This window comes from Camelina sativa, chromosome 17, assembly GCF_030686135.1.
Source record: "Camelina sativa cultivar CO46 ecotype springtype chromosome 17, ASM3068613v1".
NCBI lineage: Eukaryota > Viridiplantae > Streptophyta > Magnoliopsida > Brassicales > Brassicaceae > Camelina > Camelina sativa.
This window is the reverse complement of record NC_141896.1, coordinates 9,283,908-9,307,009: the sequence shown is the minus strand read 5'-3', so window position 1 is coordinate 9,307,009 and position 23,102 is coordinate 9,283,908. Positions and strand designations below refer to the sequence as shown.

Sequence of the window (23,102 nt, the reverse complement as noted above, 5' to 3'; positions counted from 1 at the left end):
ACTTGCATATATATAGTCTTTCATAGCTATATATATATATATATATATATATATATATATATGTCCGATCAACTCAACTATATTTTCACAATTCACATATAAAACTTGTTTGATAGGTTTTGTTACTTTTGTACATATAGGGTTTGATGAGTAATAATGTAATATCATCCTTGGAATAGAGGGGAACATTTACTCGGTCAATTATAGTATGGTTTTCATTACTAGCCAAAATGTTTATTTGTTGAATTAAAGTACAAATGTAGATTAGTGACCGTTAAGAGCATAGATTATATAACCATGATAATATAGTAAGATTAAGATAGATTAACGCCAAGATTAAGGGCCACACGCACGGGAGAACACGTGCTTCTACCCTCGTGTCGACCTATGGTTCTCTTATTTCTCTCAATTCCTTGACATCTACGAAGTTGAAATCTCTTTCTTTCTTATTCCCCCAATTCTCTTTCTTATATAGATTTTTAGCACTTTTATCATTATTATAACACTTGATTGTTAATTTATCATTGTTGATCACCACCGATTAGTTTTGATTGGGCAGCCTTAAAACTAGATCTATGGTAAGCTCCGATCCCAATATTATTTTGTGTTTACGATACGATATCCGTAGTCTAATGATTAAAAATACCTATAAAATTGTGAATAATATGAAGTCAAACCTTAATTCTTCTTTTTTTTTCGGATTGGCATTTATTCATTCCCAGCTGTATTATTAATTCCTGTTTGACTCGAAATTGCTTTTGACTTTAATTATATATTTTAGTTAATATAAACAAGAAGATGTATATATAAGTTGTTACAACTTACAAGTATGCAACTCAATATCAAGGAAAAAGGTTTAGATAATTTACTCTACTTCTTTAGAAAAAGTTTAGAATAATCAAATTCACGAAAAACAAAAGAAAACCTTCTGTTATCATAAGAGTTTTGGGTGTAGGATATTGTTACTAAACCTAATACGCTGCTACTTGTTAGCTACATTGACTAATCATTAAATGTCACTTTTGTGAATTTTATTCAACCAATGAATACTGATCTTCATGTTGGTTCGCTATCTAGATATTAATTATTTTCTGCATTCTTAAATTTTAAATGAAATTACAACAATTAAGTAAATCATATTTATATCCCGTTTAATAGATTGAATGGTTGATAATCTATGGGACAATCAGCGGGACAATTCATTGAGAGACTAGCTTTAAGGCGCTAATTTCGATGACCAAGAACATGGTGCAGCAAATTGGTACGTACGTAGTTCTTACAAGGCGTAATTTCTATTTTGGGCCTTTCGTACGTACCTTTTCTTTTTCAAACATTTGGACAGACATATACAGCATTTCTATAATCTTCTTCTTATAACATCATTATTTTGTAACTAATTCTTGTACCATCATATTACATACATATAAATTATTTCGCTAATATATTTCAAAGGAAGCAAATACGTTGTATAAAAAAAAATAGTTACATATATAAAATTGGATGGTTATACTTACCAAAAGCTATAAGAATTATCAAAACAAAAGATAGCATCGATTTAGAATATATTATTTCTCAAAAATATTTGTTCATTTTATTATTTTTGAATAAACGATATTGCTGCAGATTTTGTATCCCAAAAAAGTGGTAACAGTAATTGAATCCTCAAATTTAGCCGTAACTTTAATTCAAAACTTGACAAATTAGTAAAACACATTAATAATTCTCATTCAAATAAGGAAATAACTATAACTGACAAACATTATATACGGTCCTTAAAAAATATATCAAAATGTTACAATTTTGCGGAAAATGCCCAAATTTTTTTTATAGTAACAAAATTACTAAAGAATCAGAACACAAAATTGGAATTAACTTTCGTATGTCTATATATAGTCATTATCCCTAATCTATAGGATACTAAAAGATAGACTCAAATCTTCTACAATTTACATCTCTAGACTCTAGACACACCTACCACCTTCGTGGATTTTTTATTCGTAAGCTTCGTGTTCTCGAGTGTAACGATAGATCTTGTTCCATCTTCGAAAAATGTCACAACCAAAAACAAGTGGAAGAAGCTTTGGATTCCTGAAACCATTTATGCGACTGTGTATGTGCTTTGACGCGGCGGCCGAAGGCGATCAAGGTGAGGGGAGATCTAAGAAAGTGACAAGGAGGAAGAGCTCCATTCACTCAATAAAATCTTCTCCGACTAATTCGTCAGTCGGTAGTGCAATGGTAGATGAGGACAGGGATGAGAAGATTAAAGATGTTATTCTCTATTGTAAGATGAATTCACCAATTAATTTCCGCTGAGTTTTTACATTTTTTTTTTGTTTACTAGATTTTGGTCACTTATTCATTCATTCATTCATAAGAAGTTGTAGATTCTTATAAAAATGTGGTTCATTTTCCCAAAAAAACGATTCCGCTTATATAATCTGTTATACTTCGTTTATACCATTTGTATTTGGTCTATGTAACTTGCAGTATGTAGTCAACCAATTTAGCTAGGTACGTATACATACAATCTTGGATTGGTACGGGTTTGGATTACTTATTTTCTCGGTTTAGTAAAAGTTAGGAACCACATTAACTGATTTATACAATACTCCAGTAACTTTCATGTTTCATTTACGCTTTGTCTGAATATGTGATTAGGTTTATGAGAAAGATAGGTATTGATTCCGTGCTATTTTTGTTTATTTTAACCACATTAAACCTCCATTTTGATTTTGATATGAGTAGCCTTGAAAGAAAACAACCTCAGTAGATATGAAATAACTTTGGTCTAAGGAGTTGTTTCTTGTTTAGAAAATCGAAATATTGGCATTGTTAAAACTTAAGACTGATTCAATACTAACTATCTAGTATCTAGAAGCAGCCTTTGCAACTATACTTTTGATGTAATATATATTATGGTATTAGTAAGAAGACTATGATCTAATATTATTCTCTATTGTATATTACTAGGAAAGCGACCCGTGCGTTGCCGCACGGGGAGGTGAAATCCTAAATTGAAATTTAACACTTGTAATTCATCTTAAATTCTTTATTTTCTCAATCAATTTGATCATTTTCACTTCTTGCTATTGCGTTCTGCTGATTAAAAAGCCAAATGCTCATTTCAATGTTATTATATTTTATGTTGTCATACATAAAAGTGAGCCTTTTTTAGAGTTTGATTTACTATGAACATTACTTTTAACCATATATAAAATTTTACTTATGTTTGTCTCCGACCATATGGTGCTATATATTGGTATCCTTTCTTAATTCGCTATTAGAAATTGTCTTTGTTGTTGATCATTATCAATCAAAATACATATGAGGCTGCTTCTCTCTTGGTTTATTTACTATATCGAGAAAATACTAAATGCCACTTGTCGAAGGAAGGTCGAAGATTGAGATCAGAGTAGATGGCTGGATTGAGTTTCGTTTCCCCTTCACTTTGATACGCGATTTCTCTTTCCATAGATTACTGATTCACAAATCACAATCAATATTCCGATGTTGTAAGCAAGTGGAGTTTGTATACAAATGATTTACTATGAACATTACTTTTAACCATATATAAAATTTCACTTATGCTTGTGGATGTTTTTTTCTCTCACTTTTAGATATGTACAAAACCGAGTTTTATATGACAGACCAATCAAACCTAATTGGTTAGTATAGAGTAACTCACATTCTTCAGCTACAACTTTTAGAGATATATATTTGGCTATAATGCTTTCCACAGTTACATGCATATTGGTCTCACGTTTTCCCTCAAAAGACCCCCTTCTTTCCTCCCTTTTAATGGGTTAATCTTGATTGCCTTATTTCCTACTAACACATTTGATACATGGATTTGTAATATTTGCTTCAAATCATATATTCCTCTTTGGAAAAGAAAAAAAATCCAAGACGTAACAGACTAAGAATGCATATAGACAAAAACTTGTACACTCATCAGCTATTCAATCAAAGTAATTCAATTAAACTAAAAAAGTCAGAAAATTAATAAAATATAGAACATAGGATTTTATGTTGGTCTCTCCCAATCCATCTCATTCCACCGTGTCGACTACTCTCCATCCAGGCTGCATCCCCCTCTATTTGATTTCCCACTTATGTCTATGAATCGGTACCATCATGTTCTTCAATAAACGACAGCGAAAACAAAGTCGATGTGGTGAAACAGGTGATAATAATATCTCACCTTTTGATGTTCTCTTCTTTAGGCTAAACACTAATTTTATAAATTTCTTGCATTTTCTTTTTTTGGCAGATTCCAGATCACTCTAAAAGTGACTGTTATACATTATGTTTTTAAAAAGTTGTATATACAGATTAGAAAGTCATCAATGACTAAATAAGTTACCTTTAGTAGATCTTTTCTTTCTAACTTGACTTGTCATTTGGTCGTGCTTACGCTTTATAGAATTTGATTTTGTGTTGTCACAAGCTCTCTATTTCCATGCTCATTTGTAATATTTCAATATATTATCAAAATGTTTGATACCCAGAAAGTATAAGAAATTATAATTAAACTAAAATTTTTAAAAACTTTATTTACAAAAAATGCAAACTAACCTGGATTATGAACATCTAATGGAAAAAAAATTAACATTTATACCATGTTTGTTAGAAAAAAATAGGTTAAAATAAGAACATATATAAAATTATAATTATACCATGTTTGTTAAAAAAATTTGGCTTATCCGTAGCTCCAGCATCACTGCATATCATCATGCCTCTCGTATCTTGGTATTGGTTTTTCCAAAAAGTCAAAAAGTAAAATCTGCACATTGAGAATCAAAAACATTAGCCATGCAAAAAATATGGCACACGTACTTAATAACATTAGCCATGCAAAAATATAAAAACCGGAAAGGCTAAAATTTTTGAAGAGACTAAAAGTTAACAAAAATAAGATTAATGTATGAACTTAATAGTGTCGACTAACAGTAATAATAATCTAACCAAGATACACTACAGGTCATTCGCAGCAAAAATATTAAATTACCTTGAATTAGAGATTGATGCTTGAAAGTTAAAAAAATACTTCAATAATACAATTCTTTAGTACTCAGAAATTTTTTTTTCGAAACTTGTTTATGTAGTCAAAAAAAGTTTATATATAATAAACAAAGAGGTGTAAGACATAGAGGTGTGAAATATAAAGGTGTAAAAATTAATAGATGTGAAACATGGAGGTACAACAAAGAGGTGTAACACATAGAGGTGTGAAATTAAAAGGTGTAAAAATTAATGGATGTGATTTTTGAAACCAGGAGGTACAACAAAGAGATGCAAAGACTAAGGATGTGTGATTTAAAAGGTGTAAAATTTAATGGATGTGATTTTTGAAACCAGGAGGTATAACAAAGAGATGCAAAGACTAAAAGGTGTGATTTAAAAGGTGTAAAAATTAATGGATGTGATTTTTGAAACCAGGAGGTACAACAAAGAGATGCAAAGACTAAGATGTGTGATTTAAAAGGTGTAAAATTAATGGATGTGATTTTTGAAACCAGGAGGTATAGCAAAGAGATTCAAAGACTAAGAGGTGTGATTTAAAAGATGTAAAAATTAATGGATATGATTTTTGAAACCAGGAGGTACAACAAAGAGATGCAAAGACTAAGACCATCCACAATGGTGTGGGACTTTTTTTGGTCCCCCACATTTAATACTAATATTTTGAGGGTTTCTTATTTTTAGTAGGAGCATTGGTGTGTATTTGGGTTTGGTCCCCCAAATAAAATAATATTATTTTGAAAGTTTAAAGATTAATTATTTAAAGAAAGAAAATACAAAAACATACAATTTAGAAATTAATAACATTAAAAATATAACATAAAAACATCAAAACCAAAACAAACATTTTATTCAACTCATAGAAATTTTAAAATCAAACTTCATTATCCGGAAGATGTCCAAAGTTTGTCCAAATATGCTCAATCAAATCATGTTTTAGTTGATCATGAGCTTGTTTATCCCGAAGTCTTGTTTGACGAGTAATCGTACTGCTGATATTTGAACCCACACCGGCGGCACCAACGGTAAATGTTTGATCCACATGTTCTCCGTGTTGAAATTCAGAAATAATGTTTCGGTAACTGTATGTATGTCGTTCGTCTTCGACAATCATATTATGGAGTATTATGCATGATCTTATTACATTTGCCATTTTGTTTTTATCCCATAAACGAGACGGATTTTTAATAACGGCGAATCTAGCTTGCAAGACTCCAAAGGCACGCTCAACATCTTTCCTAACAGCTTCTTGTTTTTTAGAAAAGAGAGATTTTTTCCTACCTTGTGGAAGTCGGATTGATTGAATAAAAGTTGCCCAATTTGGATAAATACCATCAGTGAGATAGTACGCCAAGTTGTACTCCCTTCCGTTGACAACAAAGTTGACTTCCGGAGCTTGACCGGTTATTATGTCATCAAAAACATTAGATCGATCAAGAATATTAAGATCGTTCATAGTACCTGGAGCTCCAAAAAAGGCATGCCATATCCAGAGGTCATACGAAGCTACTGCTTCCAACACAATTGTAGGTTTTCCGGTTGACCGTGAATACATGCCTTTCCAAGCCGTGGGACAATTCTTCCACCCCCAATGCATACAGTCAATGCTACCAATCATCCCGGGAAATCCACGCTGTTCATTCTGAAAGAGTAGTCTTTGTAGATCCTCCTGTGTAGGACGTCTTAAGTATTCATCTCCAAACACTTGGATGATGCCGGCGGTAAATTCGTGCAAACATTCTCGAGCTGTCGAAGCACCAATTCGGACATACTCGTCAACACTGTCAGACGAAGTACCATATGCCAATTGACGAATTGCTGCAGTACATTTTTGTATAGGTGAAATACCAGCACGTCCGGTTGCATCCTGGCTTTGGCGGAAATATTGGATTTCGGTAGAGAGACGTTGCACAATTCACATGAACAGTGGCTTGTGCATGCGAAACCGTTGCCGGAATAAATATTCTGGATATGTGGGAGTGTCACTAAAATAATCATTCCAAAGATTATTGTGGCCTTCTTCCCGGTTTCGCTCGATAAAAATCCTTTCTTGTGGCTGGTTTGGTTCGGGGATATTTTGGGAGACATCATAAATATTTTCTAAATAAGCATCAAAATGATCACTATCATCTGCTTGGTAGTGATAGTGATCATCATCTCCATGGTAATGATAATGGTTTGAAGATGATCCCATTTCAAGAGAAAGGAAAAGAAATGAAGAAATGACTTTGTATTAAAGAGAGAAGAAGAGAATGGAAGTTAAAGGAAGAGAGCGAGAGTATTTTGTTGCTTTGATCTTATTTGATGAAATGAGTTGCTACTTTGGTTATGAAGAAAGGAAGATAAAGAAATGACTTGTGTTGTTGGTTTGGTCGTGTTTGGTGTGAGTTATCATATATATAGTGGAGTTCCAGTTTGTAACCCGTGAGAGACCAAAACAAAAGAACATACATGATTACACCAACAACAAGTACCCGTGACAGAGACCAACACGTCCGTAGTCAAAATACATGTAATACCCGTGAGAGACCAAAACAAAACAACATACATGATAAGAAAACAACAAGTACCCGTGTAAATCATTACACCAACATGAACAAAATACATGTGAAAATGATGATTACACCTACAACCAGCAAATCAGTAAATTTTCTTAACTTATTTTCCTTACATATCTCATTAACTACATTCTCCAACCTTACCAGTTTCTGTTCAGTTGCGTTACTCTCATCATTGAACAAGGTTAAGTAATCTACCTTTTCAGCCATCACTTCATATCGTCTATCACTGTCCCTCAACTCCTCCATTACAGCCACATCCCACCACTTGTGAATATGCATCTCACCATCATCGACATTTGGACATGTGAAGAACCTGCAATAAATAAGGAGTTAGTACGTATACGAAACTTACACTTATACTTTATTTAAACTTATACTTCATCACATACCTTCTGTTGTAGCAGTTGGTTAAAAAAGGCTTCGCACCACAATAACATTCCTTCGGGAATCCATGCTCCACCTCCGGTTGAGGTGGGTATTGCCTCGACTCTGCTTCATCCATACGAATCAATGCATCTAGCTCTCTATCCGCAGTGTCCTCTGAGTACTTATCAGCCAGATCAGATGAAGAAGGCTGGGAATAGCTATAGTCGTGGCCCATGTCTTACGTAACCTGAAGATAAACAAGAAGAAGCAGATTAGACTTAGTACAACAATACACAATCTGATTAAGTTAGTTTATACAATAGCCGAGTTACTAGAAATTACAATAGCCGAGTACTAAAATAGACTTATATTAATTTAGATTGAAACAAGAAATACACAACTGAGCAAGAAATACTTAAACAGGAAATACAAATCAAACAACCAGGGAATACAAATCAAATACATAAGCCGAGTACTAAGCAAGAAAAACAAACAACAAACACATTCTATAATATCAGAAATACTGGGACACTATCTTGTTCATGATGATTTCTTCACTCGCACTCAAGGGTTCTTTTTTGGCTAGGAGAGTGTCTAGGATGGCCAGCTTCTGTAGTTTCTCCTTTTCAGCTAATTCCTCTTTCTTGACATCCCACATGCTCTTATACTCAGCAAGAGTCTTCACGTTTGTGGACTGAGCATTGTTCCTCTTCGCCTTGGCAGCCTTGATCCCTTCTGGCCTCTTCTCAGACTCCTCAACACTGCAGCTTGATGACTGCGAACCTTCACCAGCTTGTTTCCTCTTTGTTGCAGGCTGAGCTGGGGTCGTGTTAATAGTGTTAAGGGATAGAAATTTCTGCTCAAACCTTAAACGAAACCAACAATGTTCAAGGTTGAATCTCTTGTTATGGGCAGCGAAGTAGATATCATGTGCATTCTTCATGATATCATTTTCAGAATGACCAGAGCTGTTCTGTCTCTCCGCAGCTGCGAATGCGGCACAGAACTTGTTAGTATGGTCATTTATCTTGTGCCAACGCTGCTTGCAATGTGTCACCAGCATCTGTTCCCCACCGTTTCTAGCGTGAGGAGTGTCACAATAGTATTTTTGAATCCTGCTCCAGAAGCTTCCTCCCTTTTGTTGATTTGCAACGATGGGATCTTTTGAAGTGTTGAGCCATGCGGAGATCAAGACTTCATCATCAGCAGGTGTCCATGTCTTTCTCTCCTTGCGCTCTTTTGGTGTTTCTTGCGAGCTGTGAGGAGAAGGTTGGGAGCTGTGAGGAGAAGGTTGGGAGCTGTGAGGAGAAGGTTGTGAGCTCTGTCCAGAAGGTGGATAACTTTCCCAACGAAAGTTATCATTTAAACCACCTTCTTCTTGACTGTTAAGCAAGTTGAAGTAAGAAGAAGACTGAAAGAAGGGATTATTAGAATCCATAGGAAGAAACGGATAAGGAAGAGAAGGAATGCGAGGAGAAGAGAAGATAAGAGCAGAGAAGAGAAGCGGGTATAGAAGATGATCAATGCGAAGAGAAGAGAAGAGAAAAGCAGAGATTAGAAGCGGGTATAGAAGAGAAGGAATGCGAAGATAAGAGATGCGAGTATAGAAGAGAAGTGAATATCATTTACAAGTGAGAAAGGGAAGATAAATGAAAGAGATTTATGGTTTAAAACCTTACTTGCAATAACTATCAAAACTTAAAGACCAAACAACAAATGTCTAATCACAATTTATGACAAGTACACATTACAACTACCAAATTAAACAAGAAACTATGAACAAACAACACTAAAATTAAATACAACCAACTACACAACAATGCTACCAATTTATTACAAGTAAACATTACAACTACCAAATGAGAAACCTAAAAAAAAACACAACCATACGAATCAATGCGAGACATCATACGAATGACATTGTTAAAAAAATTTATCCAAAAATCATACGAATGACAATGACTATCTTAATCAACCAAAAGTTGTATCAAAATCAATGTCAAAAACATTTTACCAACCATACCAATGACACAACAATCACCAAATTGAAAACCTTGATAAAAAAAAATTTAACCTATCTCAATGTTAAAAAAATAGACCGAGACACAAAGATGATGATCCTTTAACATTTAAGAAAAAAAAACCAAAGTTTAACGATACTCAATGTTTTAAAAAATTTTTGACCAAGACACAAACATGTTTATAAGATCAACAACTACAGCAAAGGACAAACGACACAGACACAACTCGATCTTCACACAGAGACATAACGATCCATCGAACAAATGAAAAAAACAAAAAAAAACACCAAAGAAACATAACCTAAATCATTTACCCTAATTCAATATCCCTAAATCAATAACCCTAATTCAATAACCCCAATTAATTAACCCTAATTGAATAACCCTAATTCAATTACCCTAATTCGCAAACCCTAATTATCTAACCCTAATTCGATAATCCCAAATCCCTAACCCTAATTCGATAATCGGCGCCAATCAAGGTTAAATCTCATGTAGTGGGAAGAAGACTAACCTTATTTAGACGGATATCATCGGGAGAGAAGCTCGAACCGCCGGACAAGCTTCGGGTGACAGGGACAGATCGCTTCGGGAGAGAAGATCGAACCGCCGGACGTCTTAGGTATTGAAGATCGGACCGGCTTCGGATGCGACAGAAGATCGGCTTCGTTAATCTGGCAAGATTTTCCGGTGAAAAGAACAGAACGTCGTGGAGGATCGAATCGCCTTCGTGGTCGCCGTCAAGAGGGAGAAGAAAGAACTCGGGATGATTTTGTCTCCCGAATACATTTTTTTTAGACCTAGCTTATTCGAGAACAAATCACACGGCTACACGTGGCGAAGAGGACGGTAAAAAAACGTCCCCAAATAAGAACCGTTTTTCAGATATTGGGCTTTTTTCATTTAAATTTAAATCCAATAAATATTGGGGACGGGCCAAATCCACGCCATTGTGGATGGTCTAAGAGGTGTGATTTAAAAGGTGTAAAAGGTAATGGATGTGATTTTTGAAACCAGGAGGTACAACAAAGAGATGCAAAAACTAAGAGGTGTGATTTAAAAGGTGTAAAAAATAATGGATGTGATTTTTGAAACCAAGAGGTACAACAAAGAGATGCAAAGACTAAGAGGTGTGACTTTTGAAAGATGGGGGTGCGACAAAAAGACACGATTAATAATTTTAAACCGTTGGATTAAAACTGTAACTAATCTCATCCGTTAGATTAAAAGTTGACACAAAAAAGTGGGTTTGCTATTATATATAGATATATCGATAATACGCGTAAGACCTTTAAGGTTATACGCGTTCACTCTTATCAGACACTAATTGATAAGAAATATGTTGATAATCTTTGTTCAGCAAAAGTTAGAAATTATTCTTAATTTATTTTTGAAAACAAAAAAAGAAATGGTAGAATCTACAAAGACTTTGAAAGACCAATCACTTTCCAACATTAAGTGAAGATATAGAGATGGACCTTGTCACTTGGAGGTTCGAGTTGGACCAAAAAAAATAGACTCAAAAACCAAACACAAAAGACTTTTTCTCCCCTCATGTCTATTTCCGCGTCTATCACCATTTCAATTAAGCTCTTTTTTCTGATTATCATGATTTTAACTTATGTACTACTAGCATGCATACAATCTTGGGGTTGCCAAAAGAAAACAAATATTATATATCCTTGCTATGTTACAAGTTTTATATGTACATATGGCACTATGCACTATGTCAGAATCAGATGCTACTAAAAAAATATTTTAAACAATAACTGAAATCGAATCTTGAAAAATCAGTTATACCTAGAGTGATTCATGGTCCAATATAATGGCTTTCTTGAGAAAGAACAAAAAACATTGACAAGGAGATCTAAGTTCGAGTCTACTAACGAAGTCATAACCCAAATTTCACATTTATAAAATAAAAAAGTCAGTTACAACTAATTAAAAAAATAAATTAGAGTATTTAGTTTGGAAATTCTATATGAACTGAGGCCAAATTGTTTTGGATGAAAATTTTGTATCAAATTAATTCTCATGTTTGTAAACCAAACAAAATATAAACCATAATGAATAGATAGATAGATAACTATAAAGTAGACCCAATTTTGTCTTAGTCCTACGTAAGCAGATCTCATCTAAATTTGCATGTATACTTTGACAATCGGAGCTAGCCAAAAACACACTTTCAGGGTCTATCTATAGATTATAAGTCAAGATAGACCTTGACAGGACATTCAATCTTGTAAAGCTAAAATATTTGTCTAGTACGTTTATCTTGTTCTTTTTCTCTAAGTTTTTGTTTTGTTAGAAGTCTCGTATCTGGTTTATAGAAGTCATACATGTAACTTATGGGTCAACACAAATACACATCTTATTTTTGTCTATTATCGAAAGTTTTGCAAGACTTTTTTAGTGATGTTTTTTATGAGTTTCTTATGAAAGAGATTTGTAATATATTGTAATTTCATAATTGTCTTTGTAAAAAAAATTAGAATCATAATTGTGAGCAAAAATAAAGAACGCTAGTTTGTCTCTGAAAGAAGCAAACCCACGTGCATGAAAGGCGCGTATAGCGAGTGAGACACACGTTATTGGGCCTTTTCGCATAAATAAGGAATTTAAATGGCCGAGAGCGCGTGGTTGGGCCTTCCATCACTTTTTTTTGTGAAATTATGAACATATTAATAACGTATTCGTGGACGTAGCACAAATTAATCAATTTATCTTTTTGACATTTTCACGTCGCATATTTTTCGTTAATATACCGGAACTTAAACATGAGATTTCAGTTATAAAAAGTGGACTCACCTTAACCACTATCCTAGTAAATGTCAGAAATGTTACAGAAATCTCGAAAATGCATTACTTAATATGGAAAACATAGTATTAAACCAAGTGCCTTTGGCCTAGTGGTAAAGGGGCTCCAGCTGGAGCTTCCGCCCTGGGTTCAAATCCCCTTGGCCACCCAGAGACGCCTTAAGTGGTAAGAAAACGTGGATTTCTCGTGGGCCTCGTGGGATTAGTCTTTGGGCCTAGAAAGCTTTTAGGATCCCCACGGTTAACAAAAAAAAAAAAAAAAAACAGAAAACATAGTATTATTAAACGGTCTGACCACATATAGTTTTGTTTGACAAATGAAAAATATTTGTGTTCAGTATGGTCCACGGAAACAGGGTCATGTCTGGATTAGCAGAACCGTGTTGGAGCTGTACAAATTCATGCCAAGTCAGCATCCAAGTGTCTGACGTGGAACTTATGACCTCTTCTACGCTCTTGACTTCCTCAAGACTGGACATGTTCAACCCTTTTTTTATGTTCGTTCATTTAGATGCAAACCAAAAAGATAAGAAAGAAACACACTCATAATTTGTATTTTCATATAAAGTGACCTCGCTTCTAGTTCTAATTATGTAGTAGAGTTAATCACCTTCTAATTTTTTGTTTACTAAAGAAAAAAAATACAGCAACGTGATCACCACCTATATATCTATCTATCTATCTATATCAATTTAATTAACCAAAAATGTGAATAATTTGAGGTAACAATAATAAAATATTTGAAGTTGGAAGTCGTGGTTAAAAAGTAAGTCTTTGCTAACGACTGGAAAACTTTTAATCTTGGGTAAACCAAACCAAATCTTGGTAAGAAACAAGTATACTAGAAGAAACATTAGATTAAAAAATCATTACTGAACAATCAAGTAGCCAAATTTTACCACTTTTTTATAAGTAGGTTTACTCTGCTTTCTTCATTTGACTTTTCTCTCTCTCTCCTTCTTTTTGATAATACACAAATCATATATATACAAACACTCATGTACCCTCCCTTTTCCCCTAATCATCACATAATCATTATTCTTCTCTAGAACCATCATCACATTCACATACACTCACACATCTATCTCTCTCTTTTTATAGAATATTCATCTTATAAAGTGGATTCCATGGATAATAGATCGCCAAGATCAAGAGGAATCTTGGGTCCGAGACCAACACCATTGAAAGTTCGTGGAGATTCGCACAAGATCATCAAGAAGCCACCATTGGCTCCCCAGCAGCCGCCGCCGCAACCACCACAAATCCATCAGCAAGTACAACCGCAATCGCGGCCGCCTGGTGGTCCAGTGATCATATACACCGTATCTCCAAAGATTATCCATACACACCCAAATAACTTCATGACATTGGTTCAACGTCTCACAGGCAAAACCTCTAGCTCCACAACCTCATCATCTTCCTCTTCTACAGCTATGTCAGCACCAAACGACACGTCAGCATCATTTGATGCATCCCATGGTTTGATATCTCCGGCGGCTCGTTTCGCTTCTACTGAGAGAGCTAATACCTCGAACGAACTAGGGAAGTTTGTGGGAGGCGTAGGGACTATGGATCAATATTATAATCATCATCATCAACAACAACAACAACATCAACATCATCCGATCGAACGGCCAAGTTTTCACCATGCTGGTATTTTATCACCTGGACCCACGTCTCTGCCGTTGATATCACCGGACTTCTTTTCTACGGCTGGACCTACCGAACCTCAAGGTTATTCGTCATTCTTCAACGACTTTAATTCTATCCTTCAGAGTAGTCCATCGAGGATACAGTCTCCTTCTTCTATGGACGTTTTCAACAATTTTTTTGATTCTTGATTGAGTTATTATATCAAGTTGAACTAGTATACGAGTCTTATAGGGGAAAAGAAAGATAATGCTTTACGATTTTTTTATCATTTTTTAGAGACATTCGGATGGAGTGAGAGGGTTTCGAATTCTACTTGTTGCATTAGTGATGATGACGTCATTTTTAATATCAATTTGGCAATTTGATGATATGTGTATTCGTGTTTGGTGGGCGTCGCAGATATATTAAAACTCTTTATCTTTAATGACTCCTTGTCCCAGATATAACTGCTATGTGCTCATCGACTTATCCAATTGGAGGGCATTAAATTAATTTACTGTTTGTGTATAATCCTTCTGACTCTTGGGTTTGTAGGTAAATTGGTTTTCGTTAGTGCTAGTATAATATTCTTCAACATTATGCGTGTTGGTTTGAAATCCAAATATAGATCGATTATATCAATTCAGTGGGCTAAAGTGAAAGAACTTTTCACATGTGTAATTGACTTTTATCGCCAAAAAAAAGAAACAATTTATAAGAGAAAACTGAAGAGCTTGAGGACAAAACAGTGACGGTGAAAAATAGCGAGAGGGTAAATTAAGAATTTTATACTTAAAAGGTTTTACACGATAACTCAATATGAAAATTACTATCAAGGCCAATAACGTTGCAAGAGGGCAACTTCTGTGTTTTGAGTATCAAACCAACTGAGGAGTGAGGTATACGGGTTGCTCCTCTTATAAATAGCCGATAATAACATGAGTAAGTCCGATATATTTTCGGATCCAATAAAATGCGAAGTTACAAGCAGAGAGGTACGCGTACTTTGTTATGGTTCTCAACCATGCATACGATAAGAAATTATCGCAATTCTTGATCCAAAAGTATATCGGATTGAATCTTATTATCAACTATACTTGTGGAGAACGACTGACCTGACTCTCTTTTTTATAGAAGACACAAAGAAAACCCTAGATAGGTTAAGGAACTAGTGTCCCTTAATTAGGATCACTTACCAAATCCCACTAAATATTCGACTAATAAATCTTTATAAAAATAAAATATCTCTCATTCCAAATTCTCATCACTTTTCATGATCCTGATGTGCCATAAAACTAAGACAAAAGTCGGAGAGTGATTTCTTTTCAGAAGATACACACATTGAATGTTTGTTGGAATATGTTTGGGTATAATAATCTAACTTTGGTCGTGTTATTAGGTTTGATTAGTAATTTCATATCATATTCAGAAATCGGAAGAAAACGAAGATAGTTGTCAAGTGTGATAGGATTGTGTATACATATCTTGATTCAACATATTGGATCAATGTTGCATTGAAGAGAGTTGGTTTTAATGGCTTTAAACCACAAATAAGAAACTGTGAGAAACAAAAAAAAAAAAAAAAAAAAGAAGAGACCAGACATGTATGTATGTGTTCAGGTCCAGCTCAGTTACAGTTTATGAATTTTGATTAGAGTGGGCCAATGGATCAATAAATTTACAGGCCCGTTAATTTGGCGCGAGAAGATAGATCGGGTATGATTAATATACACGGGTCGGGTCACTTAGATTCGGATCATTCACTTCTTCTTCGAAAGCGAAAGAACCAGAAAAAAATTCGAAACTGAAATTGAAATTGAGAAAATTCCGATCTGTAGAAGAAGAAGGAAGCAAGAAGCTGAGGAGACTTTTGTTCGATTCGGACCTAGTAATGATACTGCAATCAAAAGCCCTAATTCTTGAAATCAGGGATTCCCTTAATTTTTAGTCTTGTGATTTCTCGATTTGTTTTTGTTTCCGTCGCCGTCAATGGCAGATGGGTACTGGAACCAGCAGCAGAGACAGTACCAGCCTCCAACGTCGTCGACCCATCACGGTGGTCCTCCGAAACGTCACCGTTCTGACTTCGGTAAGCTTAATTCCGTGTGTGATTTTTACATATAAAAACTTCAAGGAGCTGTTTTTATACAATGGATTCGTATCTCTTTTAGTTCTTCGTCTTAGTGGGCATTGTTAAGCTGATACTCATGTAGACATTGAACATATCTTTTACCTGAATATTGCCTCTTTGCCTTTTGACAGCAAAATCTATTCTTGTTTTAACTAAAAGGTTGAGTTGTGTATATGAGCTGCCTTTGCTTATGACCGGTACCTGCAGAGTATGGTACAATCATTCATTCACTTAGTTTAATATCTGGGCTTCTTTTCGTTTTTCTTTTCATTCTTTCTGTGAAAGCTGAAAGCTTTTTCCCCTGTTTTGTAGCAAACGCCTTCTGTGCCATCTGAGGAAGCTGATCCATTTAATGGTGTTGGCATGGGAAGACCAGCGGGTACCAATATGATGCCTGGTCCAACTATGGGTGGGCGTGGTGGGCTTTTGCCTCCAGATTTTAGGACAAATGGTCGGGATATGGGTCATGGTCAGCCGGATTCAGTTGGTAGGCCGAGCCGTAAACTGAATTCTCTACCTCCTGATGTATCCAACACTCTATATGTTGAAGGACTTCCTTCTAATTGCTCAAGAAGGGAAGTGTCCCGTATCCTATCTAATGACTCATTTACAGAAGTTCTTAAATACCAATATTTATGTCGTTACTTAAAAGAATGCTTGAGCTGTTTAACTGTCCTTAATTGAAGTCTAGATATATTTCGGCCTTTTGTGGGATATAGGGAAGTGAGACTTGTGACCAAAGATTCAAAACATGTCAGAGTAAGATTCATTGGTTTCAACTTGAAGCATCATTGAAACTGTTGGTCCCAAAATTTCATTAATATTGACATTTTAAGGGGTTTTATGCAGAGGAATGGAGATCCTATTGTTCTTTGTTTTGTTGATTTTGAAAGCCCTGCATGTGCAGCAACTGCACTCAGCGCCTTGCAAGGTAACTGTGATTCTCTCTGCTTGCGAATAATTGGTCCAACACATTGTGTTTGTTTTGCATTGGTTTCTGGATAAGTGGATATTACTATCTTCATCTAAGTTACAAACACTATGCAAGAACATATACTGCATTGTTTGATGTTGTCCTGATGCGAGACAGCACTCGTCCTCTGGTTTTAACTGATGCAGCTATATGTTTGACAGACTATCGAATGGATGAAGACGAACCTGATTCCAAGATTTTGCGGCTACAATTTTCCAGAAACCCAGGTCCAAGACCAGGACAACGTGGAGGAAGGAGGTGATGATGTATTGAGGTACATTAACCAAATGGTAACTTACTGTTTCGCGCTTTTATAGTCCCTCCTGCAAATAGATTATTGTCTCACTCGAAACAATAGAGATGTATGGAGAGACACAAGAGTCTAGCAGATGAGGTGATTAGAACCTCAAGTTCTCTTTTTTTTTCTTTTTCATCTCCTGGATAGATTTAGTGCATGATCTTATCAATGCCACATCTATCAAAGCCTGTTTACTTATTACAGTCGTTTCCTTTGTATGTGGGAATTATACGGATTAGGATTTCGATAGTGTTTACTCAAAAGATTATTAGTTGTATTTGTTCATTTACTTCCATAACAATATTGTGATAGAATCTCATATTACTCTTCTTCTTTTTTTAACTACCATGATTCTGAGTGTTTTTTTTGTCTTTGTGTTATATGTTTGTTAATAATACTTACTAGTTCATACATAGCTTTCGATTTGGATTGTTTGTTTAACTGCCTATATATTGTCTAGACCGCTAAACCGTTAGGCTGTCTAGATTACTTAGACGTTTATTCAAACAGTGAAAATTTCATTTCCAATCAAATTCATCGTCTAAAATATAGTCGCTAGAGTGAGGATTTGCCTATGGTGTACTCGTTAGAAATTATAACCAGTTCAAAGAAAAAGTTACTATCTTCTAGAGCTTTTAGTTGCTTTAAAATTAGTTACCTCGTAATAAAATATATAATATTTCATAAAGTTACAACTTTATATCTAGGATGTTAAAGGTTATATACTAGTACTTAATCAACTAGCAAATCAGTTAAGAAATTTTTATGAAAAAAAGGCAAGAGATCAGTGACACTACAATTTATTTGGTTGACCAAACTAGTAAAAGACAGAGATGGGATCGGCCATGGATAGAGAAAGGTGGGTATATTCGATATCCAAAGAGAGCAGATGCTTTTTTTCGCGTCCGGCTTTAGATTTTTTCTTTAGCTGTAACTGTTCATGTTAAATCAAGAAACTTCATGATTCTGTCCACGTTTAATAAGTTAGCAAATGTACATATCAATCTTTTCATCTTTTGTTTTATCCAATCTTTTACTAAGCACCTAGACTGCGACTTTTGAGACAAGATTTGAATTCGTTAATAAACTGATCACATTGCACATGTCTTTGTAGTATTATTGGTATTGGGTAAAGCCGTAAAGCCTTTAGTTTTAACAAAAGGAAAAAAAAAAAAGTAAATAGGGTAAAGAAGAAAGAAGACAAAGTACGTCCTCTATAATGTCAAAAAAAGAGAGAGTACGTCCTCTTTACATTATTCAGACAAAACGTGCTAATTGTAATTATGTTTAAAATAGCTATAGAAACACTATAATACGTTACTCTATCATGAAAATTTGTATATATCTATAAGAAATCATTTTTTTGCACAAGTGGAAATAACATACAAGAGAGTTAGGATGAAAGTAGATGATAAGAATAGTAAATGGTGAAATGAGAAGTAACCTGTTGTTCCTCAATCAATTAAATGTTTCTTATGAATTGCTGTAAGACACGTATACATATATATACTGCAAAAATCTGAAAAAAATAAATAGATACTGTGAATAAAAAAATAAAATAATACATTGGTATATTGTCCCCTAGCAAGGTATAATTTATTTGAGCCACTGTTTGGAAATGTCTCTTAATTAATTGAGAGGTGGCTTTACATAATTGGAATTTTATGTTAATAATTGAGAAGTGGCTTTGAATATATATATTTTGTAGTTTGTATCTAATGTAATGGTTTTCTTTTCCCTCAACAATGTTGTACATATTGCTTTTAGTCACTGATTTGGAATTTTGATCCCAAAAAAAAAAGTCACTGGTTTGGAACACTATGTTAAATTATTGAGAGATGGCTTTAAATAATTGATTCTCTACCATGATAATAGTTTAGTGATTAGATTTAAAATATTCTTGGCTCAAACAAAGACTAATGTTAGGAGACTAATCGGATTATCAATAATGATTTAGGAAAAAGTGACAAGTTGTTAAACAAAAATTAGATTAATACATATATGAATGAGAACATGGATCAAGTGGATCTAAAAGTCTCTGTTCTACATTACCTAATCAAAACATTACTATATTAATTCAAGTATGGTTAGATATAGATCAATTTCAGATTATAGTCTTACACTGGAAAACACCCTCTTAACTACTTTCTTCACTGTGTTTGTGCGGGCATGCTTGTATTTTTAGAACTCTCCTGGAAACAATGACATATTCGTTTGTCATATTGTGATATTCTATATATATTAATATATAGTGATGAGTAGCTAGTTTATCAATTACCATTACGAATTAGTTTGTTATAATTGTCACTATGATTATAATTAAAGGAATGGTCAATTTACACAGACCATAAAATTATGAAACAATTAACAAATAAAACAGGATTAGAGAGAATCTAATCATGACGCTAGGGAAGGGATCATCTTGTAAAAAAAATATTTACCTCAGTTTTGTATTACACCGATTATTTGTTATACAATTTTTTTTGGTCATTCTGATATACAAATTGTACGAGTCAAGAGTATTGCATAATTTGAATAAATAACGCATGTATGTACGTGTTACTATAATTTACTGCTATTGATATTTCTTTATACACAACGATCGACGAAATAATTTATTACCCCAGCATTTTCTGGTGTATTGACGGACCACCTTCCCCTGTCAGGTTCACAGTTCATACTGTATCGGACCTGACTAGTGACTACTTTACTAGCAAAAGACAAATCTAGATGAAAATTTTAAAAGTAAGTGTTTGTTATACTTCGTTGTCTCTTTCTTGTTAGTAAATTTTTATTTATTGAAATATCAATACCGTGAACAAAAGTTGTGGTCAAATGGTGATAATCGTGGATGCTAGATCTCCTAATGTAAATTCTTGAAAAGTAGAAGATGGTGCCACCACGTGGGTTTGGAGCTGGGGAAGCATGTTTGTTATTGTTGATGCGAAATCTCGTATGTTGTTAAGGTTTAGTGCACTTAACGACCAAGATGGAATAAAGTGTTACTGTTCTTTTGCCCAAAAGAGAAAAAAATTGTTACTAATGTCACCATTTTTTTTTTTTTTTTTTTTTTTTAGTTTCCAATTTCCATTTCTAAAAAAGGAAAAAAAAAAACTTTTGTCGAGAAAGATAAAAAATAAAATAATTAATAGACCATTTAACACAATTGTTTCATATCTTTTGTTTTCATTGATAACGTTTTTTTTTTTTTTGTTAAAAGACTCGCAATTAATAACATATTTTTTCGTAATACACTTGATCATTTCTTTAATGAACACACTTGAAATTTCGTATAAGAGATATTTGAATTGAAGATAGTCTGTATATGTATATCTTCGTAATAGTAGAAGTGTTCAAAACATAATTTGAAGTATGTGTCGGTAGAATATTTCAAAGATATTTTCTACTTCTACTATAAACTACTATTTACCATTGACTTTTAGAAGTGTCCATATGACGCTATGTTATATTACTTACCTCCATGAAACAAGAAAGTGGAGCTAATTATTTTAAAATAGAGAAACCAATTTATATTATTTTGTGTTCTGATGTCCAAGTATGTATATGTTTTCAAATTGAATCATTTTACCAAAGAAAATTAAACTGGAAAATATGTACTATATCAGCCAAGCCTGGTCACATAAACCAATCAAATCAACAAGCTTCTCGTTACGCTTTCATAAGGAAGGACTAAATATTATTCCAAATGTAAATTAAAAAAAAAAAACAGTTTGTTTTAAAGTAATTCTCCATGGTAAATGTAATGAATAACTACTAACATAAAAGATGAATAATTTAATACAGAATCAATCTTTCTGTGAGATAGTTTTTCGGTATAAAATCTAACTAATTATCAAAAGTCTTTTAAACAGTCCATTAATATATACTACGTATGTGAATAGAGGGATATAAATTGTTTATTTTTCTTTTTTAATTTAGCAAGATCATGAATCCTTCGTCTCATTTTTGTTTTACTCGTATAAATATTTGTCAACAAAATTAGGAGGAGATTAGACGTTTTGCATGGGATTTGGCTTATAAGTCATGCATCATCAATGTATTAGAAAAAGCAAAGTACGACTATTTCTGAAAACAATAAAAAAGAGTTGCGAACTTAATTCAGTTACGTTGTTGTGTAGCACTTGTGTTCCGTCATATTAGTCTAAACGTGTATTAATCTTTAGTTGATATTTGTTTTATCAGGATCATATTATATATATCTTCGATAACAAAATATCACCAACCGCTAATCTCAGATCTAGCTAGGATACTAGATTAGTGTTTTTCTGTTTCTGTTCCAACAAGTTTGGTAGTCTCAACTATGCATTTTTAGGTCTCACATTGGAAGTTCGAATCTAAAAGACTCTTTGCTAACGTATGATAGATACGTCCGTAGTTTATACACTTTCAGTTTCTCTCTTTTTTTTTTGGGGAAAAAACCAATTTCAGTTAAACAAAAAATCTGCTCTATTTATTTATGTTCTTACAAATCAAATTTTCTTTTCTCAAACTTTTTTAGGCCGTAATTTTTTATTCTTCTCTTAGTAATATTATATAAGTTTTCTTTGTTAAAGGGTCTTCTTTCCCTAATTATTTATTCTTAGCCAAAATCGTAACTTTTCAATCTTTTGAATTATGTTAATAAATTTTACAAGAGTTAGTTTTTTTACTTATTATAATCATTTGTAAAATTTACAGCCGAAGTTTTATCAATCATCATATTCTAAAAATTGTAAAACCTTGTGAAATTTACAGTCGAACTAAGTTAACTAATCGTCTATATTAGATTGTACTGTAGTACGTATTTGAAAAGACATATTGATCATAGACTGCATATTGGGACACATTCGGCGACCCGACAAAACTGTGTCTTACGACAAAATTACGATTATGTACGTGTTTCCAAGAAATGGTCACAAAATATCTTTATTATAGATTAGGTTAAACAAAATTATCGACGTACCTTTCTTTTTCAATTCATCTGAAAGTGATGAGGGATTTTTAAAAAAATATTTTCGTAAATATATATTAGCAAACTTACACGTAGCTAGTAGCTTAGGGGTCGCATATGTTTACAAAATTCATATCGAGCAAGGAGGCCATGTTGCTTATTACTCATGAGTCATGAATCTATCATGCAATCACAGTACTATCGCATATTTCTTATATACAAGTTTTTTTTGTCGTCAATCGAGTCTACTAGATCGAATATATTAATGATTTGTTTTGTTCCCAAACAAATGTATATGGTAAGTCAGTGATGATTTCAAGTATCAAC

The 23,102-nt window shown here is 33.7% G+C and overlaps 3 protein-coding genes across 3 annotated transcripts; 1 reads left to right on the top strand and 2 right to left on the bottom strand.

Annotated features, from left to right (window-relative positions):
• Positions 1 to 7,645: 7,645 nt before the first annotated feature.
• Positions 7,646 to 10,929, bottom strand: LOC147923433 (uncharacterized). The gene is made up of 4 exons (XM_087496435.1): positions 10,488 to 10,929; positions 7,976 to 8,199; positions 7,728 to 7,899; positions 7,646 to 7,651 (listed from the first exon to the last, which is right to left on the bottom strand). Exons 2-4 carry the CDS (start codon positions 8,185 to 8,187, stop codon positions 7,646 to 7,648), a joined length of 390 nt encoding a protein of 129 aa, XP_087352561.1. The 5' UTR covers positions 8,188 to 8,199; positions 10,488 to 10,929.
• Positions 8,467 to 9,390, bottom strand: LOC104759331 (glutathione S-transferase T2-like). Its single transcript, XM_010482276.2, has one exon. The coding sequence runs from the start codon at positions 9,388 to 9,390 to the stop codon at positions 8,467 to 8,469; it is 924 nt and encodes a 307-aa protein (XP_010480578.2).
• Positions 10,930 to 13,649: 2,720 nt separating the features above from the next.
• LOC104756489 (nuclear speckle RNA-binding protein B) lies at positions 13,650 to 18,172 on the top strand. The gene is made up of 7 exons (XM_087497023.1): positions 13,650 to 14,604; positions 16,018 to 16,030; positions 16,732 to 16,766; positions 16,866 to 17,139; positions 17,245 to 17,312; positions 17,403 to 17,484; positions 17,688 to 18,172. The coding sequence occupies exons 1-7, from the start codon at positions 13,918 to 13,920 to the stop codon at positions 17,786 to 17,788; spliced, it is 1,260 nt and encodes a 419-aa protein (XP_087353149.1). The 5' UTR covers positions 13,650 to 13,917; the 3' UTR covers positions 17,789 to 18,172.
• Positions 18,173 to 23,102: the final 4,930 nt, after the last annotated feature.

Bases quoted from the DNA above. Each gene is read 5' to 3' on its own strand.
- LOC147923433 (XM_087496435.1), bottom strand. From the start codon at position 8,187: ATGGGCCACGACTATAGCTATTCCCAGCCTTCTTCATCTGATCTGGCT. The intron at 7,900-7,975 runs GTATGTGATGAA...TATTTATTGCAG, and splicing joins ACCAACTGCTACAACAGAAG to GTTCTTCACATGTCCAAATG.
- LOC104759331 (XM_010482276.2), bottom strand. From the start codon at position 9,390: ATGGATTCTAATAATCCCTTCTTTCAGTCTTCTTCTTACTTCAACTTG.
- LOC104756489 (XM_087497023.1), top strand. From the start codon at position 13,918: ATGGATAATAGATCGCCAAGATCAAGAGGAATCTTGGGTCCGAGACCA. The intron at 17,140-17,244 runs GTATCCTATCTA...ATTGAAGTCTAG, and splicing joins CTCAAGAAGGGAAGTGTCCC to ATATATTTCGGCCTTTTGTG. The intron at 17,485-17,687 runs GTAACTGTGATT...TATGTTTGACAG, and splicing joins TGCACTCAGCGCCTTGCAAG to ACTATCGAATGGATGAAGAC.